The 20688-nt window shown below is 45.7% G+C and overlaps 1 protein-coding gene across 5 annotated transcripts in view; it reads left to right on the top strand.

The window, feature by feature from the left end:
• Ttc12 (tetratricopeptide repeat domain 12) overlaps positions 1 to 9057 on the top strand; it is a 56457-nt gene extending 47400 nt beyond the window's left edge. For 4 of the 5 annotated variants that reach the window (XM_031345092.1, XM_031345093.1, XM_031345089.1 and 1 more), the window contains exons 15-22: positions 1166 to 1226; positions 1863 to 2000; positions 2328 to 2426; positions 2873 to 2941; positions 4508 to 4609; positions 5822 to 5921; positions 7350 to 7575; positions 8888 to 8963. In XM_031345092.1, the coding sequence (XP_031200952.1) occupies positions 1166 to 1226; positions 1863 to 2000; positions 2328 to 2426; positions 2873 to 2941; positions 4508 to 4609; positions 5822 to 5921; positions 7350 to 7575; positions 8888 to 8963 (871 nt within the window). Of the gene's footprint in view, positions 1 to 1165; positions 1227 to 1862; positions 2001 to 2327; positions 2427 to 2872; positions 2942 to 4507; positions 4610 to 5821; positions 5922 to 7349; positions 7576 to 8887 lie in introns of all 5 variants that reach the window. The other variant, XM_031345091.1, reaches the window with a different exon arrangement.
• The last annotated feature ends 11631 nt before the right edge of the window (positions 9058 to 20688 follow it).

The raw sequence follows: 20688 nt of genomic DNA, 5'->3' as shown, positions 1-20688 counted from the left end.
CTGTGGGTTCAATCAACCCCGGATCAAGAGTACTTCTAAACTGTTTCAGTGCCTAACATGGACCCTTCCCCTTATCGTTTCCTAAACAATACATATGCTGGGTATTGACATAGCACTTACATTTCTTCAGTACCATAGCTACAAATGATGAGAGATGGCTCGAAGATCCCTGAAGGCTATACATAGATTGTATGCAAATACTATGTCATTCTATGTAAGGAACTTGAGCATCTGCACAGCTTTGCATTCATAGGTTCCCGGGGCCAATCTCATACAGACACCAGAGAGGATGACTACTGAAAACACTGCTTCTTGCAGTAAGCATATCAGCTGTGGCTCAGGGAAGCTTCCTGCCACTTGGTCAGTGCCTGGTCTGGTACATAGTAACTGCTGGTAAACCTATATTGAATGACTGTGGGTGAGCAAGCACAGAAGGAACTGGGAAATGTTGCCTCCTCTCAGGTTGCCAGTGATACTGAGCAGCTATCTCTTCATCCTGCCTTGTGTTTTGTTTTTAGCAGCTGGGGAGGAGATGGTAAAAATCCTAGATTTTGGAATAGTTACAAATTCCTAAGTCATTTTTCTTATAAGCATTTAAAAAATTCATTGAACACATCATGAGTCTTGCCTGGAAATAACCATGGAAGAATGAGCTACCATGCTCACAAGTGGGCCAGCTATGGTAGGCTGGGAGCATGGAATACTGCACCATGTTCACAGCTTTCCACCTACATTGGACACATGGGACACACAAACCCAAAGCGAGGAGGAACAGAAGCTGAGGGATTCCAGCTACTTTTCCAGACAAGAGGCCTTGTGTGAGACCTGTTGTCTGATATCAAAGATGATTCTCTAGGCTTAGAAAAATTAAAGTCAAGCAGGGCAGTGGTGGCGCATGCCTTTCATCCCAGCACTTGGGAGGCAGAGGCAGGTAGGTTTCTGAGTTCGAGGCGAGCCTGGTCTACAGAGTGAGTTCCAGGACAGCCAGGGCTAAAGTCATGTGAAAGACCCAGTGACTTAACTTTAGGCACTCAGAATGAGTTGTGAATGCTTACCGTAAGTCACATGGGCTGTTCGTAGCTCTCTGAGGTATCACCCGAGATACCAGCCTCTTGGCATAGTTTGTGTCATTTCAGAAGTATCCTGGCTGATGTTCTCTCAACAGATTCCAACTCTGGTTCCAGGCCAACCTTCCTGATGTCCTCCCTGCTCTCACAGGTGCTCTGGTGAGCAAACCCCCAGTCTCTCCTCTATGGCAGGCAGATGCTCCTGCTTTGTGGGACAAGGCTGTTGAAACACAATTTACATCCCAGCACCCTTGTTGTCTCTCAGCTTGATTAGTCATTTATTCACAGCTGGAATTTACACAGTTCCCAGTTATTAAAACAGCTGCAGACAGGACAAATAGAAGTGGCTTATGGACACTGCATGTGGATTGCATGTTACTTGGCAGTAGGGAGAGAGAGCCACTCTCCATCCAAGTCCTCCTAGCATGAAATAGTGTCTTCAGGACAGGGAGTGGCTTTGTTCCCTGGCTGGAAATCACCCCCATCAAGACAAGGGTAGCAGTGTTAGGGATGGAGCAAGGGCTCTTCCTGGAGAGCATGCTATGTCTGTTGAGCCATGAAAAGTTCAGGAGACCCTGGAGGAGCAGTACCATACCCCAAAATTTTGAAGCTGATTGATGTAGAAGCCAAGTATATGATGACTCCATCCTATTACCAGGGTGATTTCATTGATGTCATGGTATGACATTAAGCTAGCTACCTAGCTCCTAGCCTTTTGGTGAGCAAAAGATATTTCTAGAAAATCCTATGGCATTGTTTGTCTGCTGTCTCAGACATCTCTGAATCCACCTGTAGAAACGAGAGCCCAAGTTAACCAGCCCCACAGCCCTCTGCCAATGCATCGCTCTGATGGGAAACATAAGCGCTGAGCCTACTGCCAGAAGACACATGATAGCCTATGAAGAATTTGGGAATGCCTGCTTGGACCTCCTGGTATCAGAGCCTTTCTATTCAAATTTGGTCTCCTATTCTCTTGTGAGGCACTGGCTTCTAGCAGTAATTCTGTTTTTAGGGTCCCATTGGATTATCCCTGCTATTGCTATAGGTTTGGTGGGATGGTGACTTCCAAAGTCCTCTAGATTAAGTCTCCTTGACCTGGGGAGATTTGAAGGCTTTTCTGATGGAAAGGCTTTTCTACCAAAATCCTAGTCCATGATATTGACAATATAAGGAGTGGGTATCTTGAGACACTCATCTAAGGTAGGAGATGACCATGAAAAGCTACAAGGAAGCAAGATAGTTACCTTGTTTTGTTTCCAGGTCAAGTGTGAAGAGGACATGGACCTGTTCAGAGATGTCACCTATACTCTCCTAGGACTCATCATGAACTTGTGTCTTGAGGTCCCCTTACTCTCTGAGGTAGAATACTCTCTTGTCACTCTCCTTGGATCCCTGGGATGCACTGCCCATATCAAGTTGCTTTATTTGTTCACATATTCATAAGGTGATCAGAACATTGGCCCTGAACATTAGCAGTTTGGAGAGATGGAGGGATAGAGGGATATACTGTCACTTTTCTGAGGACAAGAGTCACTCTTGTGTTCATTCAGAAAGCTGTCCACATGCACAGAACATGCTGAGCCTACCAGGGGCTGCATTTATAGAGTCAAATAAGGTGTCCCCTGCTAGTCCAGAACTAGAGGAGACAGATATGGAAGCAATAAAATAAACCCTTGTGGGTGTGGACACGGGTATTGTGGTCCCAGAAAGTGGATGGCTCTATTTGATCACTTGAAAAATCCTCTACAGGGGATTCTAACTGTCCGGGCTTTAAAGTTGCTTTTCCCATATTCCCACGTTTGTAGACATGGGCTGTGAAGATGAGCCGGAAGTGCTTGTCTCTACTGAACAGCCAAGATGGAGGCATCTTAACAGTAAGTTTCTCCAAAAAGTGGACTAATGGTTCCTGCCCTAGTACTGTTCTCATGTCAACAGGTCTTGTCCTGTTTGTAGTCACCATCTTTGAAATCTCATTGATTCTGAGGCACAGTGTGGGTAGACTCTTCAAAGTGATACCCACAAACACACAAATGCCAAACTTTGATTTTAATCTGAGAGCATTTGGTGACCCCTATACATATACATGTGAGCCTTGTACAGTCCAGAAACCTAAATTAAGAATTTCTTGACTGTACAGTCTAGACTTTAATGAGCTGATGCAATGCAACCTACCTCATTTATACTATTTCAAGAGATCCTTTGGAGGCATATGCTAGAATGACTTTCTTAGTTCTGCTTGTGACACTTGGCTATGAACACGAGATAGTCCTGAGGATAGGACAGAGGACATGAAGAAGCTAACATGATTCAGGAGGCCATTGACCATCACTCTAGGATGCACTCCTTACCTACTGTATCAGTGCATCACCTAACACCTAGACAGACGAGGCGATATCCAGGACAGGTGTCAGAAAACAATCTTTTAAGACCTGCAGGCAGAGGGACTGGCTTCAGACCTTCTCATGACCTGTCATCATCCACCTGAGCATTGTGGCATATACCCCCCCCACACACACACACACGCACATGCACACACACACACATTCATACACATACACGTGCACACACACATTCATACACATACACACACGTGCACACACACATTCATACACACACACACGTGCACACACACACACATACACACACCCTCACACACACTCACATATACACATATTCTCATACACACACTCTCACACACATATTATAACACAGAGACACACATGCACACACTCACATATACACATACACACACATACACACACTCACATATACACATACACACACTTACATATGCACATACACACACTTATATACACACATACACCCACTGACACACATACTCGTACACATCCACTCGTATAGACACTCACGCACACACACACATATACTCACACACCCACACACAAACATACATACTCTCTTCTCACACAGACACGTACCAATAATCATAAAAAATTGTAATTCTAAAAACTTTTTTAAATGAAATGAAAAGTAGGAAGTAAAGCAAATGGAATCTTCTAGAAAGTCCAACCAAAAGACAGAGATATGGAAAGATAAAGATAAATGAAAACTCCACAGGTCAGTCCTGGAAGTGGAGCATCCTCTAATGAGGACCCTGCTGATGCTGAGGTCTGGGAGGCACCCAGGAAGGACTGACTCTCAGGGGTGAGCTCTGTGTAAAGCTGTGCTACACTGGGGCCTCTGTGCCAGGAGACGTTATTTCTAGCCCTTTGAACTGCCTGCCTGTCAGGTTTATTAAAAAAAAAAAAAACTATGTTGTCTATGTATTCTTTGCCCATTATATCATTTAAAAATGGAGGAGTAAATTTTGCTTCCAATCCTAATTATTGCTTTTACCTATGAAACTCCCCCTCATTAACTTTGAAAGTCGCCAGCATTTCTGGACATGGTGTGTAAGCATCCTTTCTGTGTCCCCTCAGAGAGCGGCAGGTGTTCTGAGCCGGATCCTTTCCTTCTCTCAGACCATTGTGGAGGAGGCCCTGACAGCAGGAGTGGTCAAGAAAATGATTAAATTCCTGAGGGTAAAGTAACAGCACTACTCACAGCTTCTTAGCTATCCCAAGATCACCTGTTCAACTCAGAAGGCAGGAGGAAGGTGGGCTGTTCGGTTAACATGGCAATATGTCATCTCCGCCTGAATAGAGAGCCTGGCCTTCCATCTGTCTACCTTGGCAATGCCCTATGCAGTGACAAAGACCCTTGAATGAATAAGCAAATGATTCTTTGCCTACAGTGGTAAAAAGCTGCTTGCCCTCCATACCCAGCTTGAAACGTGCAGCCTCTGTCCTTGAACAAGGTGCATTGAACAGCTTTTGACAAGGTCCCTTAAGGCAGTTATTTTGTTCATGGATTCCTGGTGCTTTCCATCCTTATCCAGAGTGGACCAGTTATAACTCCATTTGTGAGCCTTGGAGGCTGCAGAGTTGTCATGTGACCAGAGGATGTTGGAATTGCCTGCCTGAAGTAGGTGTAACGAATCCAAGTGAGGAGTTAGAGTCACCTGGAAAGGCACAGGCAATTATCAGGCTGTTGCCTCTAGATCCTACCCATGCACTGCCAGGCCCAATTGCTCATGTTACTGACACAGTGGTACTGCTAAGCAGGACAGGAAGCAAGCTCTGTGCTGGGAAATATGCTGCCAGGGTAGGGCAGATGACAGGGGGCAGGATGAAGGGTCTCGGTGAAGACTGACACTGGGTCAGTGCCTGTCATTATCCCTACAGCTTTGGCACTATGCCTGAGACCGCTGGATGCATCCACGCATGTACACATACATCCGAAAGACCCTGATATTGTGGGACATGCTTGCGTAATTGTTACCTCTTACAATGATCTCAGGTGGTGATTCTTCAAGGAGATCATCAACCCTTATTCTCATAAAGCCAAAGGATGGGGGGTAGGGGCTGGTGTTTTCTTCCTTTTGGGATAACATCAGCTGCTGAACAGCATCACTGTTGGCCTCGCCAGTCTCTAGTAAAGCCTTTCAGTGGTGTCAGGTGTACAGGTGACAGGCCTGTATTCCCACCCTGGGCATGGGCTAGGTGGACAGGTGGGTACAAGTGACCTCCATCTCTGCTCACCTAGGAAGCACAGGCCATACTTCATCTAATCCTCTTACAGATGCTATGGAGGCCACTGGCACTGTTATGATGACTGAGGTAGCATCTAGGCAAGAATGGCTAGACCCTCGATCTTACTTTTTAGATCTTTACTTTTTTTGTGCTGCAACCTAGATGGGAGGCCAGACCGCATCACGTTATGCCATAAAGATACTGGCTATCTGCACAAACAGCTATCACGCAGCTCGGGAAGAAGTAGTGAGACTTGATAAAAGTAAGTGACAGCTTCATTATGGGAGCCCAGGCCTCAGAGGGGGATCCACCCTGGGAGCTGCAGAGGGAATGGAGGCTTTGGAGGCAGGGGAGACCTAGGCAGCATGGCTCCCTCCCTCCCTTGTAGTGTTTACACAACAGGATGTCAGTTCACCTCCCATCACAAAGTGTCTGCTTGGCCTTTCGTCTGTGCTTCGGTAAAATGCCAGGCAGCTCAAAGATCACAGGGCACAAGCTGGACAACTTCCCCAACCCCCGAAGCTAACCTGGACTTGTTTCTATAGTGATGCTGGAACTGGCCTAGCATCAGCTCTCCCCGCTTCTTAGATGGAGGGAGGACACAAAAGCACCTTCAACCATAAGAGAGCAAAGAGAATTTCAGCATCAAGGCCAACTTAATTCATTAAGATTGCCTTATAAGGTTAACCTGAAGAGTGCTGGATGTCACTCCATTCATAAGATAGATATGAAGGCTGCAGAGTTACCATGTGACCCAGAAATACTCTAATTTTCCCACAATCTAACTTAAATTCTAAATCCACTGAAGCTCTTCATGGTGAGGGGGAGGTGGGGTTCTGAGCAGGGGAAGATTCCAAATGTTCTTCATACCTCCTCCTCACAGGCTGACTGACTGGAGGGGGCCCACAGAGGGCAAGAACTTTCCTTCTGAAAAGATACAAGCCTCTCACTTAGGCTGTCAGTTGATGGAGAGTGCGGGGAGGGGGGTCTTGAAAACAGACTTTTCTGACACTCAAAACCATTTTAAAGACAGTCTCTGTCTTAGTTAGGGTCTCATTACTGTGAAGAGACACCATGACCACAGCAACTCTTGTAAAGGAGAACATGTAACTGGGCTGGTTCACAGTGGTCAGAGGTTTAGTCCATTATCATCATGGCAGGAAACATGGCAGGGTGAAGGCAGCCATGGTGCTGGAGTTCTAGATCTCAATCTCAGGCAACAGAAAGGGGTTATGTACCATACTGAGCAAAGGTTGAGCATAGGAGACCTCAAAGCCCACCTCACCCGTACAGCAACACATTTCCTCCAACAAGGCCATACCTTCTAATAGTGCCACCCACTATGGGACAAACAAGCATTCACACATGTGAGTCTATGGGGGCCATTCCTAGTCAAACCACCACAGTCTCAGGTGTAGCTCTAACTGATCTATAACTTGTTATGTAGATCAGACTGGTCTCACATTCACACAAGTCAACCTGTCTCTGCCTCCTGGGTACTGAGATTGAACTATCAAGCTCGACTACAGAAAGCAATTTGTACCACAGTACAAAGCGACAGGGAGAGAGCACATATTTCCCCAAGTTTTTGGAGAAGCTTGCCGCCTACCCCTTCAGCCTCTCGTGCCCTCTTGTCAGCTTCTTCACTTTGTCCGTTGGGATTTCTTCCTTTGCCCATGTTTCCCTGTAGAGTTCGACATTTTGATAATGCTGCTTGCCTCAGAGGATGGAATTCTGGTGGGCAATGCCGCCCTCTGCCTTGGCAACTGCATGGAAGTGCCCACTGCAGCTTCTTCCTTGCTGAAGACGGACATTGTGAAGGTGCTGTTGACGCTGGCAGGCAGAGACTCACAGGAGACAGGCATACAGCTGAATGCAGGCATCGCTCTGGGAAAGCTGTGCACTGCTGAGCCCAGGTCTGTTATGGTCCCCACAGAGCCAAGCCACCCAAGAAAGAGTGGGGCAAGCCAAGCACTGTAGGAGGAACCCTATGGAGGTACCTCCTGCCTTGTGTGCAGGTCTCTCAGGGTCCCCATGAGCTGTGCCTTTGACAGGGTTTGGTCCCGGGCACATGGTCACCATCTGGACATCCATCCCCCTTCAACCAGCTCCATTTCATTTTCTTCTTTCTCTCACATGTGCAGTACCATCTCTTCTGCTTCCTCTATTACTGAGCTTTCTGTCACTTTGACAAAAGTGTCCATTTAAAGAAAGATTTATTTTGGCTGATGGTCTCAGGGGCTTCAGCCTCTGCTCATGTGTGTCTTTGGGCCCATAACAGGGCCATGCCTCATGGCAGGTGCATGCCACAGAGGGGAGCCATTCATGTCATGGTGACCAAGAAGCCAAGAAAGACACAAGAAGGGATAGATTCCCCAACACCCTTTTGAGAACACCCCAGTTACCTAAATTCCTCCCATTGGGCCCAGCTTACTAAAGCTTCTGTCACCTTCTGACAGTGCCATAGACTGGGACGGAGGCCTCAGCATATGGACCTTTGAAGGACATTTAATATCCAATCTGTAAACATCCTGTCTTTGCCTCTCTGTATGTCTCTGCCCAGTCTCTTCTTTGCCCCCCCCATCTCTCTCTCATTATCTCTGTCTCCCCCACCTCTCTCTCCCACCCTTGCTTCCTCCCTTCCATCATTCTTTCTGTTCTTTCTTCACTCATCGGCCTAGAACTTGCTTTATAGCTCAGGTTGATTGCAATCCCCCTGCCTCTCCCTCACCAAACTGAGACTGTGGTTCTGTACCACCATACTTAGCGCCTCACCTTTTTCTTTACTTTTCTGGACCAGACTTCTATTTTTTTGCTCATTTCCTCCCCCTGGAAAACGAGAAGGCTGGTTTGGTTGACACTGAAAGCCCTTTCAAGTTCTCTCTGATTGATCAAGTGGAAGAAAAAGAGAAAACTTTTCTTCTACAAAAAGGGAAACCCATTAGCTAGGATGAGTTCAAAGTGGCATCCTGCTGGGGTGGGATGGAGGAGTTTCCTAAGAGCACAGCTTCATCTGACCCACCTGTCACACCTGACACTTGAATGTCCCCAGTATTGTGTGGGTTCCTCCAGAGTCCCACTACTCCTTTTGATCTTTAGGGCTCTCTGGTGCCACCATCACTTTCCCTTTCCCTCAAGTGATCAGTCTGTGGCCAGCATCCATCTGCACAAGGTAGCTGTGAAGTGTGAAATATATTAACCTGGATTTTGCATCCTGACTTACCACAGGTTTGCTGCCCAACTGCGAGAGCTTCATGGAATACAAATTCTCAACTCTACAATGAAACACTTGAATGATTCTTGAGTGACATGGTGCCAGTGTAAAAGCCTGTGAGCACACACACAACTGTGGGTCAGGGGGTCACTGTTCTGCTAATAAATCCTTTTTAAATATCTTGCTCAAAAAGTGGATGTCTGCTGGGTTTTCCCTGGGAAGAAGAGAGCAGGCAGGCTACCGCAGTAGAAGTTGCTGCGGCTTGCTCTAGCATCCATCTTTCATGCCTCTGACCTGCTCCTCCATTTTCTACTGAGGCTGGAAAACAGCTGATCAAAAGTCTCATTTCCCAGGCATCCTTGCAGCAACACCACTAAATGAGAACTAGATCCTGAGGGAACCATCAGGGGTATTTGGGCAGTGGCACCTCGGTATCTGCCTGCAGCTCTCAGCCTTTAAGAGACTGGTGGTAGCACCAGGGTGGCAGCAGTCACCTGCATCCCAGCCCCACCTGTGGTATGTGCTCTTGAATCCAGTGGGTTAAGTGGTGATGGGTGGCTTCCCTGACAAGGGAGCTCTTTCTAGTCCTGGGCCCGGGAGTCAGCATTACCATCTGGCTGCGTTTTTACAAGTGCCCCGTGTTAAGTGTAAGCTGGTTCTGGACTGACAATGTGAGAACACAGGCTTTTATTTGCAGAAACCCAAATCATGCACGTGTACCCGTCCCATACTCCTGCTTAGCCCATTCCTGAAGGCACTGGTTCCTTCTCATTGCCCAAAGCCAGGATCACCGGAGGACTCCCAAATGAAAGGTTTAATTAATAACAGTTCTCTGGTTTCTCGGTTCAGTCATTGATCAAACCATTCCAAGGAAGGGACAGGATCTGCACTTGAACAGTGAAACATATGGAACTCCAAACCAAAGCTCTCAAGATATATATATCCAACCTACCTATGCTGTGAAGGTTATATGAGATCTACAATGTTTCCCCAAAGACCCCCGAGTTAAAGGCTTGCCCCCCAGCTCAGTGTTACTGACAGGTGGTGGAAACTTTGTTAGAGCCTAGTTAGAGATATTTGGATCACTGAGAGTATAATCGGAAAGGCTTGCGAGATCTTGGTCTCTTCTTCTGATAGGCAGTTTGGTTTGCACCCTGTTCCTACCATGTGGTTTGGTTCTCACCACAGAAGCTTAAAGTCACGGACCCACATAGCAGTAACCTAAAGTCTTGAAACCTGTGAGCCCAAAATAAACCTTTTTACTCTATAAGTCCATCGTTACGGCTACTTGTTACAGTAACAGAAAGGTAGCTGACATTAGAGCTCAAGGTATTTTGGGAGCTACACAAGTGCACAAACATGACAAGTGCCATCTGAGGCTGGAGACCTTGACTGAGATCCTTTGTACTAAGAAGTTTAACTTTGAGATTTTGGTGGTGGGTAAGTTCATGACCTTAAAGGTGTTGAAGCCAGCTATCAGCTTCTGCATCTGAAATATGCAGAAGAGAAAACACTCCCTCTCTGGGAGGATTTCATTCAACACACCCCTAAGGAAAACCCTTCACTGGCAGCACAGCTCTTGGCTTAAATTAAGAACTTTGTCCCTAATAGCAAAATGAATAGTTTCATGTTGGAAGTCTGGATGAAAAAATCACTAACCCAGAGCCCTCTCTGTGGGACCAGTACACTGTGGGCAGCTGGTTAGAGCTCACTGGAGTATTCTACAATGGGTCTGTAACAGTGTCCCCAGGTGCCAGGCAGGTGCCAGGCCTCAGCAGAGAAAGTGGGGGACCTGCCCATTCCATGGCCTTGTGCAAACAAACCTCCTTCACACAGCCAAATTGCAAGGGAGACGTGTGACACCAAAGAGAGCAGAGAGGAAAATTAGAGGCTGCAGACTCCACCGCTTTCAGAGAACTCGACAGGGCTTGGAAGATGACATCTGGATATAGAATCAACAGACTGGTCTCCTTTGCAAGGTTCACACCTCTCTCATTCTGCTACACTCCTCCTCTCTGGCTCTGAACATGGCTGCTATAGGTAGAATCCCATCCCCAAAGAGTGGGAAATGTCACATTCTATTGTGCTTGAGAGTTCACACAGAGAGTTGTAATCTTCAACTTGGCAGTGGGGTGGCTGCACAACCTCGTACAGGTGGAGAGACAAGCCATACAAACTAGCAATCTCACATCTCCTAGCCTCACAAGGACGCCATGAGGCAGTGTCTTCACTATAGAAACCAAGACTTCCATGCCCGGGACCATGTATTCTGTAAATAGAGGAGTCAGAAATTAAGGTCAAACTAAAGACTTAAAGTTTGTTTTGTTTTGCAACTTTTTTTCTAATGTTAGACATTAATCACCTTGTTGAATGTGATTTGAACATCTCATTTTTTTCTTAGTCTCTTCTTCTCTGTAAAATGAGAGTAATAGTTCCTTCTGACCTTCTCCAGTTTAAATATTCACAACGTATCTAACACAGGGGTGGGATGCTAGCGGGTGGCTTAATGGCCATGATGGGTAGCCGTACCAGAAATGGTTTCTCCCCTCCCCTCCCTGTCCACCAAAAGACCCACATTTGCCATTCCCCCATCCTATGCCCAGGAAGGTGCACATAGACACCCACAAATCCCACCTCCAACTGGCAGAGGCCTCCCTGTAGATTTCTGAGATAGTCAGTCTAACAATGCCAATCCTGGTGGGGCTAAAGTTCTGGGCATTCAGAACCTAGGAGTGGAGTATTTATTTGTAGGTGCCTCTGACTGCTCTAGTGCAAGGTTCTGGGATCATATCCTTTCCCAACAGACACTCCTGTTATTTCCCCTTTGTCCTAATTTCAAGCTTGAAGAAGAAGAAGAAGAAGAAGAAGAAGAAGAAGAAGAAGAAGAAGAAGAAGAAGAAGAAGAAGAAGGAGAAGGAGAAGGAGAAGGAGAAGGAGAAGGAGAAGGAGAAGGAGAAGGAGAAGGAGAAGGAGAAGAAGAAGATGAAGGAGAAGGAGAAGGAGAAGGAGAAGGAGAAGGAGAAGAAGAAGAAGAAGAAGAAGAAGAAGAAGAAGAAGAAGAAGAAGAAGAAGAAGAAGAAGAAGAAGAAGAAGAAGAAGAAGAAGGAGAAGGAGAAGGAGAAGGAGAAGGAGAAGGAGAAGGAGAAGGAGAAGGAGAAGGAGAAGGAGAAGAAGAAGATGAAGGAGAAGGAGAAGGAGAAGGAGAAGGAGAAGGAGAAGAAGAAGAAGAAGAAGAAGAAGAAGAAGAAGAAGAAGAAGAAGAAGAAGAAGAAGAAGAAGAAGAAGAAGAAGAAGAAGAAAAAGAAGAAGAAGAAGAAAAAGAAGAAGAAGCAGCCCTGTTGAGCTGTCACTCCAACCACACGCTCATCAGGAGATCATTAGCCTCAACCTTCGCATTGCCCTGGAAACAGCGAGGGATGCCCATCCTACTGACCATCACCCCTCCTCAGCTCCCGACCACACACCAGCTACAAGGCAGGTAGTCACCAGCTGGATAGCTCATCTTTCTAGCAAGATCTCTAATGTAATCTTAATTTCCAAAAGACAAAACAAAGATTAATGCCTTATGTGTGTGGGGGGGTGAAGGAGTGGAGAGGCTTTTGTCCTTAGATGGACTGAGCTCTGCTCAACTCCAGCAGGATGCAGAGGCATCCCAAAGAGAAATAGCAAAACCGAAGACACACTGCTGAGAATATTTGCCAGTCACCCCGAAGCCTCAGGACTCCCTAGATGTGGAGCTGAGAGGTCTTCCTAGTTCTGGAGCTGGACTCCTGTTAACAGCCAGTTCTGACAAACTGCTCACTGTGTCTAGGGCTTTCTGCTAGTGCAGATTCCGCTCAGCCTGGGCATTGCCCCGCTGTCACGTGTCCACCCCCTACCTCACAATTGTGCTTTTAGTCTTCGGCATCTCCATCTGCTCCTTCAGACTTCCCCTGCCCTCCAGCTGGAGCGCACACATGTGCACACACACCCACACAGTTCATCTTCTGAAACTGAGAGATGAATTTTCACATGGATCAGGGTGAGCTGAGGTATAATATTTAGAGAGAATTCTTGGTATGTACAGCAAGAAAAATAAGTCCTATGCCCAACCTGAAATTTACTTGGGGTTTATCTCTCCTGGTTCTGCTTATTGGAATCTCTCTAATTTTATTTGCTTAATGCAAGTCACTGAACCACGACGTCCAGCCCACACCTTCTCATATTATATACAACAAGGAAGCTCTGACTCAGAAGGGCCAGGTGAGGAATCTTTGTTTGTTTGTTTGTTTGTTTGTTTGTTTGTTTGTTTTTCGAGACAGGGTTTCTCTGTGTAGCCCTGGCTGTCCTGGAACTCACTCTGTAGACCAGGCTGGCCTCAAACTGAGAAATCCACCTGCCTCTGCCTCCCAGGTAGGTGAGGAATCTTTAACATTTACCCCTAGGTATACAATGGCCTGACCCAAGGATGAAAGAAATGTAGCAACAAAAGACCAAGAGACCCTGGGAAGTAGTCCTTCCATGCTCAGACTGCAGATTCAAAGCTGCTCTACACCCTTCATGACCTAAACGCCTTGTTGAGTTAGCTTAACTGCCCCCCCACACACACATACACACTGTGTCTTGTTCATAAAAGGGGACAGGATACCTCACAGGTTTGTCATGAGGATTAACATGTGATTTCTACAAAGCTCGCCACACTGTGCTTTGCACACAACAGGCACTGAAGAAGGGGAGCTACTTCATTACACTGGTGTGGCTACTTCCACAGATGCCCCTGCTGGGCAGTCCCTGCAGGCTCTTCTCAGAAATTCTGAAACTCGAGGATTTTGATCAGGGTTGGATAGATCCCTGTGTGAATGTATCTCGAAGGTGGGATTTAGAGGCATGGACATCCAGGCTTGGTGTTAAAAAGATATAGGAAGAAAGGGACCTGTAGGAACTCGGAGTGAAGAGCAGGTTGTGTGGCAGGTTGTGAGGGGAGTTGGAGAGACAGGCATCAAGGTGCTGTTGAGTGGGAGAGTGCTTGTCGAGCATGGCTGAGGCCCATGGCTCATTCCCTGGCATTGACAAAAAAGGAGGGGGGTAATTAACACTAGAAGAAAGAAATGTCCAAGGAGGAATAGAGAGCGGATATCATTACTCCACTTTCTCAACCCTGCACTATCATCTGCCCCAAAAAAGCATGTGGGAGAAAAGGCCTCCAAATGGCAGAGGAAATGCGCATGATCCAAAAGACCAATACAGGATCAGGACCGTGCTTTGAGCTTCTGACCTCTCCCGATCTGCAGACCTGCTGCTGTGCTCTGTGGTTCCCATCATTACTGAGCCAGTGCCTCTATTTCTACACTATCCATGGGCCTCTCATCTAATTCTTTATTCTGGAAAATGGAAGAAACCTCAGTGGGTATCCTATGGAGTCCAAACTATGCCTCTAACACCCCAGAGGAGTGAAAAGGTTGGCATTAGTGCCCAGTGACACTGATGCTCTGAACAAGGTGGGAATAAAGAAGCAGACAAGTTTGGGGTTCACTTGAAAAGCCACCTCTCAAAGCTTCCCAACTCCCTTTAAAGGATCAACAAGTCCCTGTCCTCTGGAGCCATTGTCAGTGCCCACTTCAAACCTTCACACAATTGACGTGGCAGGGGGGACTAATAAGATCATGGAGATTTATCATTTCCTCAAGTCCCACTGAGAAGGCTTTCGTTATTTTCCTTAAACTACTATCCAACACCCATGCAGTCTTCAGACAGCATGAAAGAGTTGTGATTCATAAGGCTTAGTTAGGTTGAATATAAAACATGCACATCGATTATTGTCCCTCAAATTATTTTCCCCTATAAAAATGCTGAGAAAGTCCTATGTTGATTTTACACATAAACCATCCAGTGTAGCCCCACAAAGCCCTAAAATATAGTTTTAGAGTCATGTTCTGGTTCCCCCTTAGGCCAGCCTATCTTCTATTCCAACCCTAGGTGCAACATCATTGGGGTTCACTGATGTGATCCAACACTTGAAAGAAGCTTGGGCATTATTGGCTGAGTGACAGCTGCCCACTGTGCCCCTCCCCTACTGCAAGAGTTTTGTATTGCTTGCATGGATACATAGTACTCCCTCACCTTCCAGTCTACTCACTCCCATGCCTACCATACCCGCTGTCCCCTGATCGCTTCCAAAAGACCTTCTCCTATAAATGTCACATACCCACAAAGCTCCAGTACAACAAAAGCGACAGGCACCTTTTGGTAAAATACTAAGTATCTTAGTTAGGGTTTTACTGCTGTGAACAGACACCATGACCAAGGCAGCTCTTATAAAGACAATATTTAATAGAGGCTGGCTTACAGGTTCAGATGTTCAGTTCATTATCATCGAGGCAGAAACTTGGCAGCAATCAGACACTCGTGGTTCTGGAGAAGCCAAGAGTTCTACATCTTGATCTGAAGGCAGCTTGGAGAAGAACAACTGCCTATGAACAACTGGGGACCTAAGGTCTGGAGTCTAGCCATTCAGGTGGAGGGGGGTCTCTTCTGCAGGCAGCTCAAAAAGGGTATCATCTGCCCTTGGCAGAGCTTGAGGCTTAGGAGCCCTCAAAGCCAGCCTACATAGTGATACACTTCCTCCAACAAGACCACACCTATTCCAACAAGGCCACACATTCTAATAGTGCCACTGCCCATGGGCCAAGCATATTCAAACAACCATAATAATCTAAGGGGCAAGACCATGACTCTGTCTTCACCTTGCCCACAGAAATGATTGGATGACTCATCAGTTGATTCATCCAGTTGATTAAGAGGGGCTTCTTTCTCCTTTCTGGCTTTTTCCCTGTGGGCTCCCAAAGCCACGGTTACATACTACTGGTGGCCCAATTCCTGGTATGTATGTGATTGTTACCAGATTCTCTCTCATAGTCCCTTTGTGCTGCCTATGAACAACTGGGGACCTAAGGCCTGGAGTCTAGCCATTCAGGTAGAAGGGGGTCCTTTGGGACAGCCATGAATCACCTCTAAAAAGATCTGATCTCCTCCGGCCCCTCAGTGTTTATCTAGACTCCCTTCTGCCTTTAAATGCTGGGAGTTTAGTCCTGTAGTCCTGATTGTACTGCCTATCTAGTCTCCAGATCACTAAAACAACAACAAAGAAATAATGCTTCCCCTTCCACTTCTTTCTCACAACTAATGGAATTGTACAAAATTCAGGTCATGGACTGCAGTAGGAATAGTGCTGAAACAGACATTTCAAATGGCAGGGCTGCTGCTGTGCCATCATTGAAGTCACTGAAAAGAGACAGTCCTCCTTGCAGGGTGGTGGGAAATAGTCCACAGTGTGGGTGGCTAGAAAAGGGTGGCCCCCTGTAGGTCACTTCTGAAGTGGTTTGGGGACCAGCATGAACACAAACATCAGGGGCCCCGGTTCATCCCAAACAAGCTCAAGACACACAACCAGCCGGAGCAGTACCAATAAGTGGCTTGATTCTCCTGTTTACAGGGGAGTTCCCCCAGTTCTGGTAGTAATGCCATGGGGAACAATGGGGAACCATGGGGAATCATGGGGAACCATGGGAAACCATGAGGAACCATACTTCTTGCATGTTTAAGCCACACTTTTCCGGTGGCATTGGCTATTTTAGTTCATTTTCTGCTGCTATAGACCAATAACGCAGGTTAAGTCATTTATGAAGAATAATGACTTATTTTGGCTCATGGTTCTGGAGACTAGATTGTACTGTGACGCATCTACTCAGGGCTTTGTACTGAGTCATAACATGGATGGGAAATGGAAAGGCAAGCAGGCACACATTGAGGAGACAGGTAAGACAGCTGTCAGAGTTGGAATGTAAATGCCCTGCCCCTGGCTCATGAACTTGAACAGTTGATCCCCAGTAGGTGGGGCTGTTTTGGGAGGTTTGGACCTTTGAGATATATGGCCTAGTTAGGCTAGCAGAAGTGGTTCACTGAGGCGTAAGGCTTGAAGGTTGGGTCCCTTTCTGGTTTGGGAACAAACTCTGTTCTTTCTGTACATCCTATGTAAAGCACTCCAGGGCTCCTACAGCCCTGGAGCCACGGATCCCTTCTACCATGCATTTTCTCTTATGAGGCATTGGAATTCCCTGAAACCAGGAGGCAAAATAAACCTGTTTTAGGTTGCATCTGTCAACACAGTGATAAGTACAAAGCCTTCTGCCCTATTGCTTTCAAAACTCATTTCTAGGGTAACCTACTGAGTCTCTTAGAGCAAGCACTCACTCCTGCAAGAGTTTAATTCAGTTTCTGTGAGTAGCCTTAATCCCTCTTAACAGCTTGATCTCCTTCTAATGCTCACCTTGCCCCCACTTCCCAGTATTCAATATGAGCTTCAGAGGGTATAAACAATAGAAACTCACCCCCCAAATACCCATCTTTTCTACAATGCAAAACACAGAGATTCCAGCCTAACGATTCACAGATTCTTAGCTTGGTAGTCTGGAGGCCAGCTGTGAGACTGTAAAATCAATCTACAAAAAGCAATTCTCTTTTAAAGTTCAATGACAGGGACCAAAAGAGGTTGCTCAGTGGCAAAGAGAGCTTGGTGCCCTTGAAGAGAACCAGAATTTTGTTGTCAGCACTCATGTCAAACAGCTCACAAACATCTATAAGCTACCTCTAGGAAGTTGATAGGACATCGAATCATGGCTTCTGTTAGCACTTGTACATGTGTGTACATGTACACACATAGACATTTAAAAAAAATAAAGTTCAATGGCAAAACAACACAAAACAGTGTAGAGTAAGTGTTCCTAAAGCAAAGGAGGGACAGGCTAGTAGAAAGAGGGAGCTCCCCCAAACAAGTCCCAAACCAAGACAGCAGATATTTACTCTTAAACCTGGAAGACAATCTTTCACTTCAAAGGCACCCTTTTTAGATATGTTTAGCAGGTTGCACCCCCAAATGTGAGTTAGCCAGACCCTATGGTTTGGTTTTTCTGGGCTTTGTCCTCCCAGGTTGGAATCTCCTGACTTCAGCTCCTCCATGGGGCTTTATAATCTGGTGGCTCTATAGTCCCAAGGTCTCAACAGTAGCCACTGCAACTCTACCACAGACTGACCTGGGGAGCCTACAGCAGCTCAAATGCCACATTTCTACTCGGTGTGGTCCTTTCGGGGTTCACGTCTGTAGTGTTGCGTCTATGAATGGATCTTTTGAGATCTAGGTGGAAAAAAAGTCATGCCTCCATGAATCTTGTATTAGTTGCCTACAGAAACACCACCATACACACATGTCATTTAAGCGTACAATTTGCACCTCAATATCTGAGTCGCATGACACACCTGGGGCAGGAACTGCTTAAGCCATGTTTGAATTAACCAAAGGATGTTATGCCAGGTTTATGGAACAGAGACCTGAGGGGGTCAATGGTCTCATCATGCACTTAGGGTGCTAGAGACAACCCCAGTGATTTCTGAAATGATCTCAGAACTGCCTTCACAAGTCCCCATTTTAGCCACACACACACACTCACCCCCACACACACCATGTTTCTGATGAACCATACCAGGCTCCCTTCCTTCTGCACTAATCTCATAGTTAGAAAGGAATTTCTTGGCTTCCCACATGCACACTTTTTCTCTGTGTGGCAGGCTTGAGTTTTCCAGGTTTCTCTGCTCTGCCTTACTTTTAATTATACATTCTGCCTCTAGCTTTGTGCTAGCTTCATCCAAACACATGGCTTAAGCAGTCCCTTTGTGCTCACAGATCACCGTATGTGAGCTCGAGCAGCTTGAAGCAGCATGAATGCTTGCTGCTTAGACAGTTTTTCAGGTTTCCTGGTTCATTGCTTTTTCTTTGGCTCTTGCACAAGCTCCTCGGACCCAGAGAGAATCCAAGTAAATTCTTTCCCGGTTTATAACAAGATGAGCCTTGGTTCTAAGTGTTCCTCCTTCTCTATGTAAGATCTCACCCGTGTGGTTTTACTAAGACATATTTACATACCAGCATATGTATTAGGTGCCTTGAATGCTGTAACAAGCCACCTGGCAAAAGTATTTATTTGGGCTCCAGATGAGTCAGTTGATCTAGCTCATCATGGCAGGGAGGCCCTAACAGCTGCAGTTTTAGGCTACATTGTATACAAGCCAGGAAGCCGAGAGAGAAGAATGCTAAGGCTTAGCTTGTTTTCTTTCTTTAATTTAGTCTAGGACCCCAGCCCATGAGGATTGTACCACCCACATTCAGGTGGGTTTGTTATCTTTGAAAATGAGACACATTTTATTGCTTGCAGACGAGGTCAAGACAGGGAACAGTTTCCTCCTAGAAATTTTGCAGCAGTATCCACATTTCTCTACACTCCACTTTTGATATCCATCATCCTGTTCCCCATTCCTGTAATTGTGTCATTTCAAGACTGTGAATGGGGACATACAATATATATGCCTTTTAAAACTGGTTTTGAAAGCCATTATAATTCCCCAATTGTGCCTGGCAACAGTCTCTGAGAATCGATCCATATACAATATCTGCCTCAATGTTTTCAACCTTTCACCTGCTCAGCTGTTCCACACATTTTTGATATTCCATAGGAATCTACGACTCACAGTCATGTGCAGGTTTTTGTGTGAGCTTGGTTTTCATTTCTCTGGGATTTATTTCCCCAAAGGACAATTGCTAGGTCATTTAGCATATATGTGTTATATATTCTCAGAGACTGACTTGCTTTCTTGCAGAGTGGCTGGGTTGTCTATATCCTCAGTAGCAAAAATTATATGGTCCATTTTCTCATGAGTGTTTGTCCTTGATATTTATGCTAACAATTCTGTTATGTGTACATTGACATCTCATTGTAGCTTCATTTCGCATTTGTTCATTGGCTAATGACATTGAGGATATTCTCAGGTCCTTATTTGCCATCTGTGTAGCTTCCCCAGTAAAATGAGCTTGAGTCTCTTCTCCATTTTTTAACTGGATAAATGATTTCACTTGTTAGCCATTAACTTTGAAGATATCCTTATATATCCTAGGAACCAGCAAGACATGGTTATTCCAGAGTCAGTTCACAAATACCTTCTCCCTGTGTTCAGTTTATTTTCTCATCATCATCCTGTGGTCCTTCCCAGAGTGGGGGTTTTTCATAATGTTCAGTTTATTAGATTTTCAATTTATGAGTCATGCTTATGGTATTTAAGTCTGCCCTCATGGGTTTTTGTTTTGTTTTGTTGTTTCTGCCTTACCCTAGGCCATAAACATTTCCTTATAGAGCCAGGTGCAATGATGTAAATCTTCAATCTCAATGCTTGGGAGAGAGAGGCAAGAGGACCATGAGTTCAAGGTCAGCCCCGTTTACATATGAGCTCAAGATCAATAGAACAACACATAGTAAAACCCTGGCTCAAAAGTGTAAAGGGGAAAAGAATACTTTTCTAAAGGTTTTATGTTTGTTTCATATTTAAGTCCATGATCCATTAGATTTTTATATTTATATAAGGTGTGAATGAATATTGGATGGATAATAATAATGGATGGATATTCCTATTATCAAGTCATTCTATAAAGGTGGAGAGCTGATAAAAAATAAAGACCCAATAATTGTTAAGGAGAAACAAGGCAGACATTACTGCTGTGTGTGATCTCCTTTCCTCCCCATTCCCTCCCCTCCCTTCTCCTCTTCTTCTCTCCTCTATATTCAGCATCCTCCCTAGCTTTCTGAATGCATTCATTCCTTTACAGTGACCAGTCCTCCCCTCAGCACACAAGCTGACGTTGGAGCCTGTCAAAACACGCCCAGCATGCCCTCTGCAACACCTTTGTAGTGTGGAGAATGAAGGCAGACAGGTGGGGAACTTCCCTGTATGCAAATGA

This window comes from Mastomys coucha, unplaced genomic scaffold (assembly GCF_008632895.1).
Source record: "Mastomys coucha isolate ucsf_1 unplaced genomic scaffold, UCSF_Mcou_1 pScaffold23, whole genome shotgun sequence".
Classification (NCBI taxonomy): Eukaryota; Metazoa; Chordata; class Mammalia; order Rodentia; family Muridae; genus Mastomys; species Mastomys coucha.
Note: the sequence above shows the minus strand (reverse complement) of the source record. Positions and strands in the feature narration are given on the sequence as shown.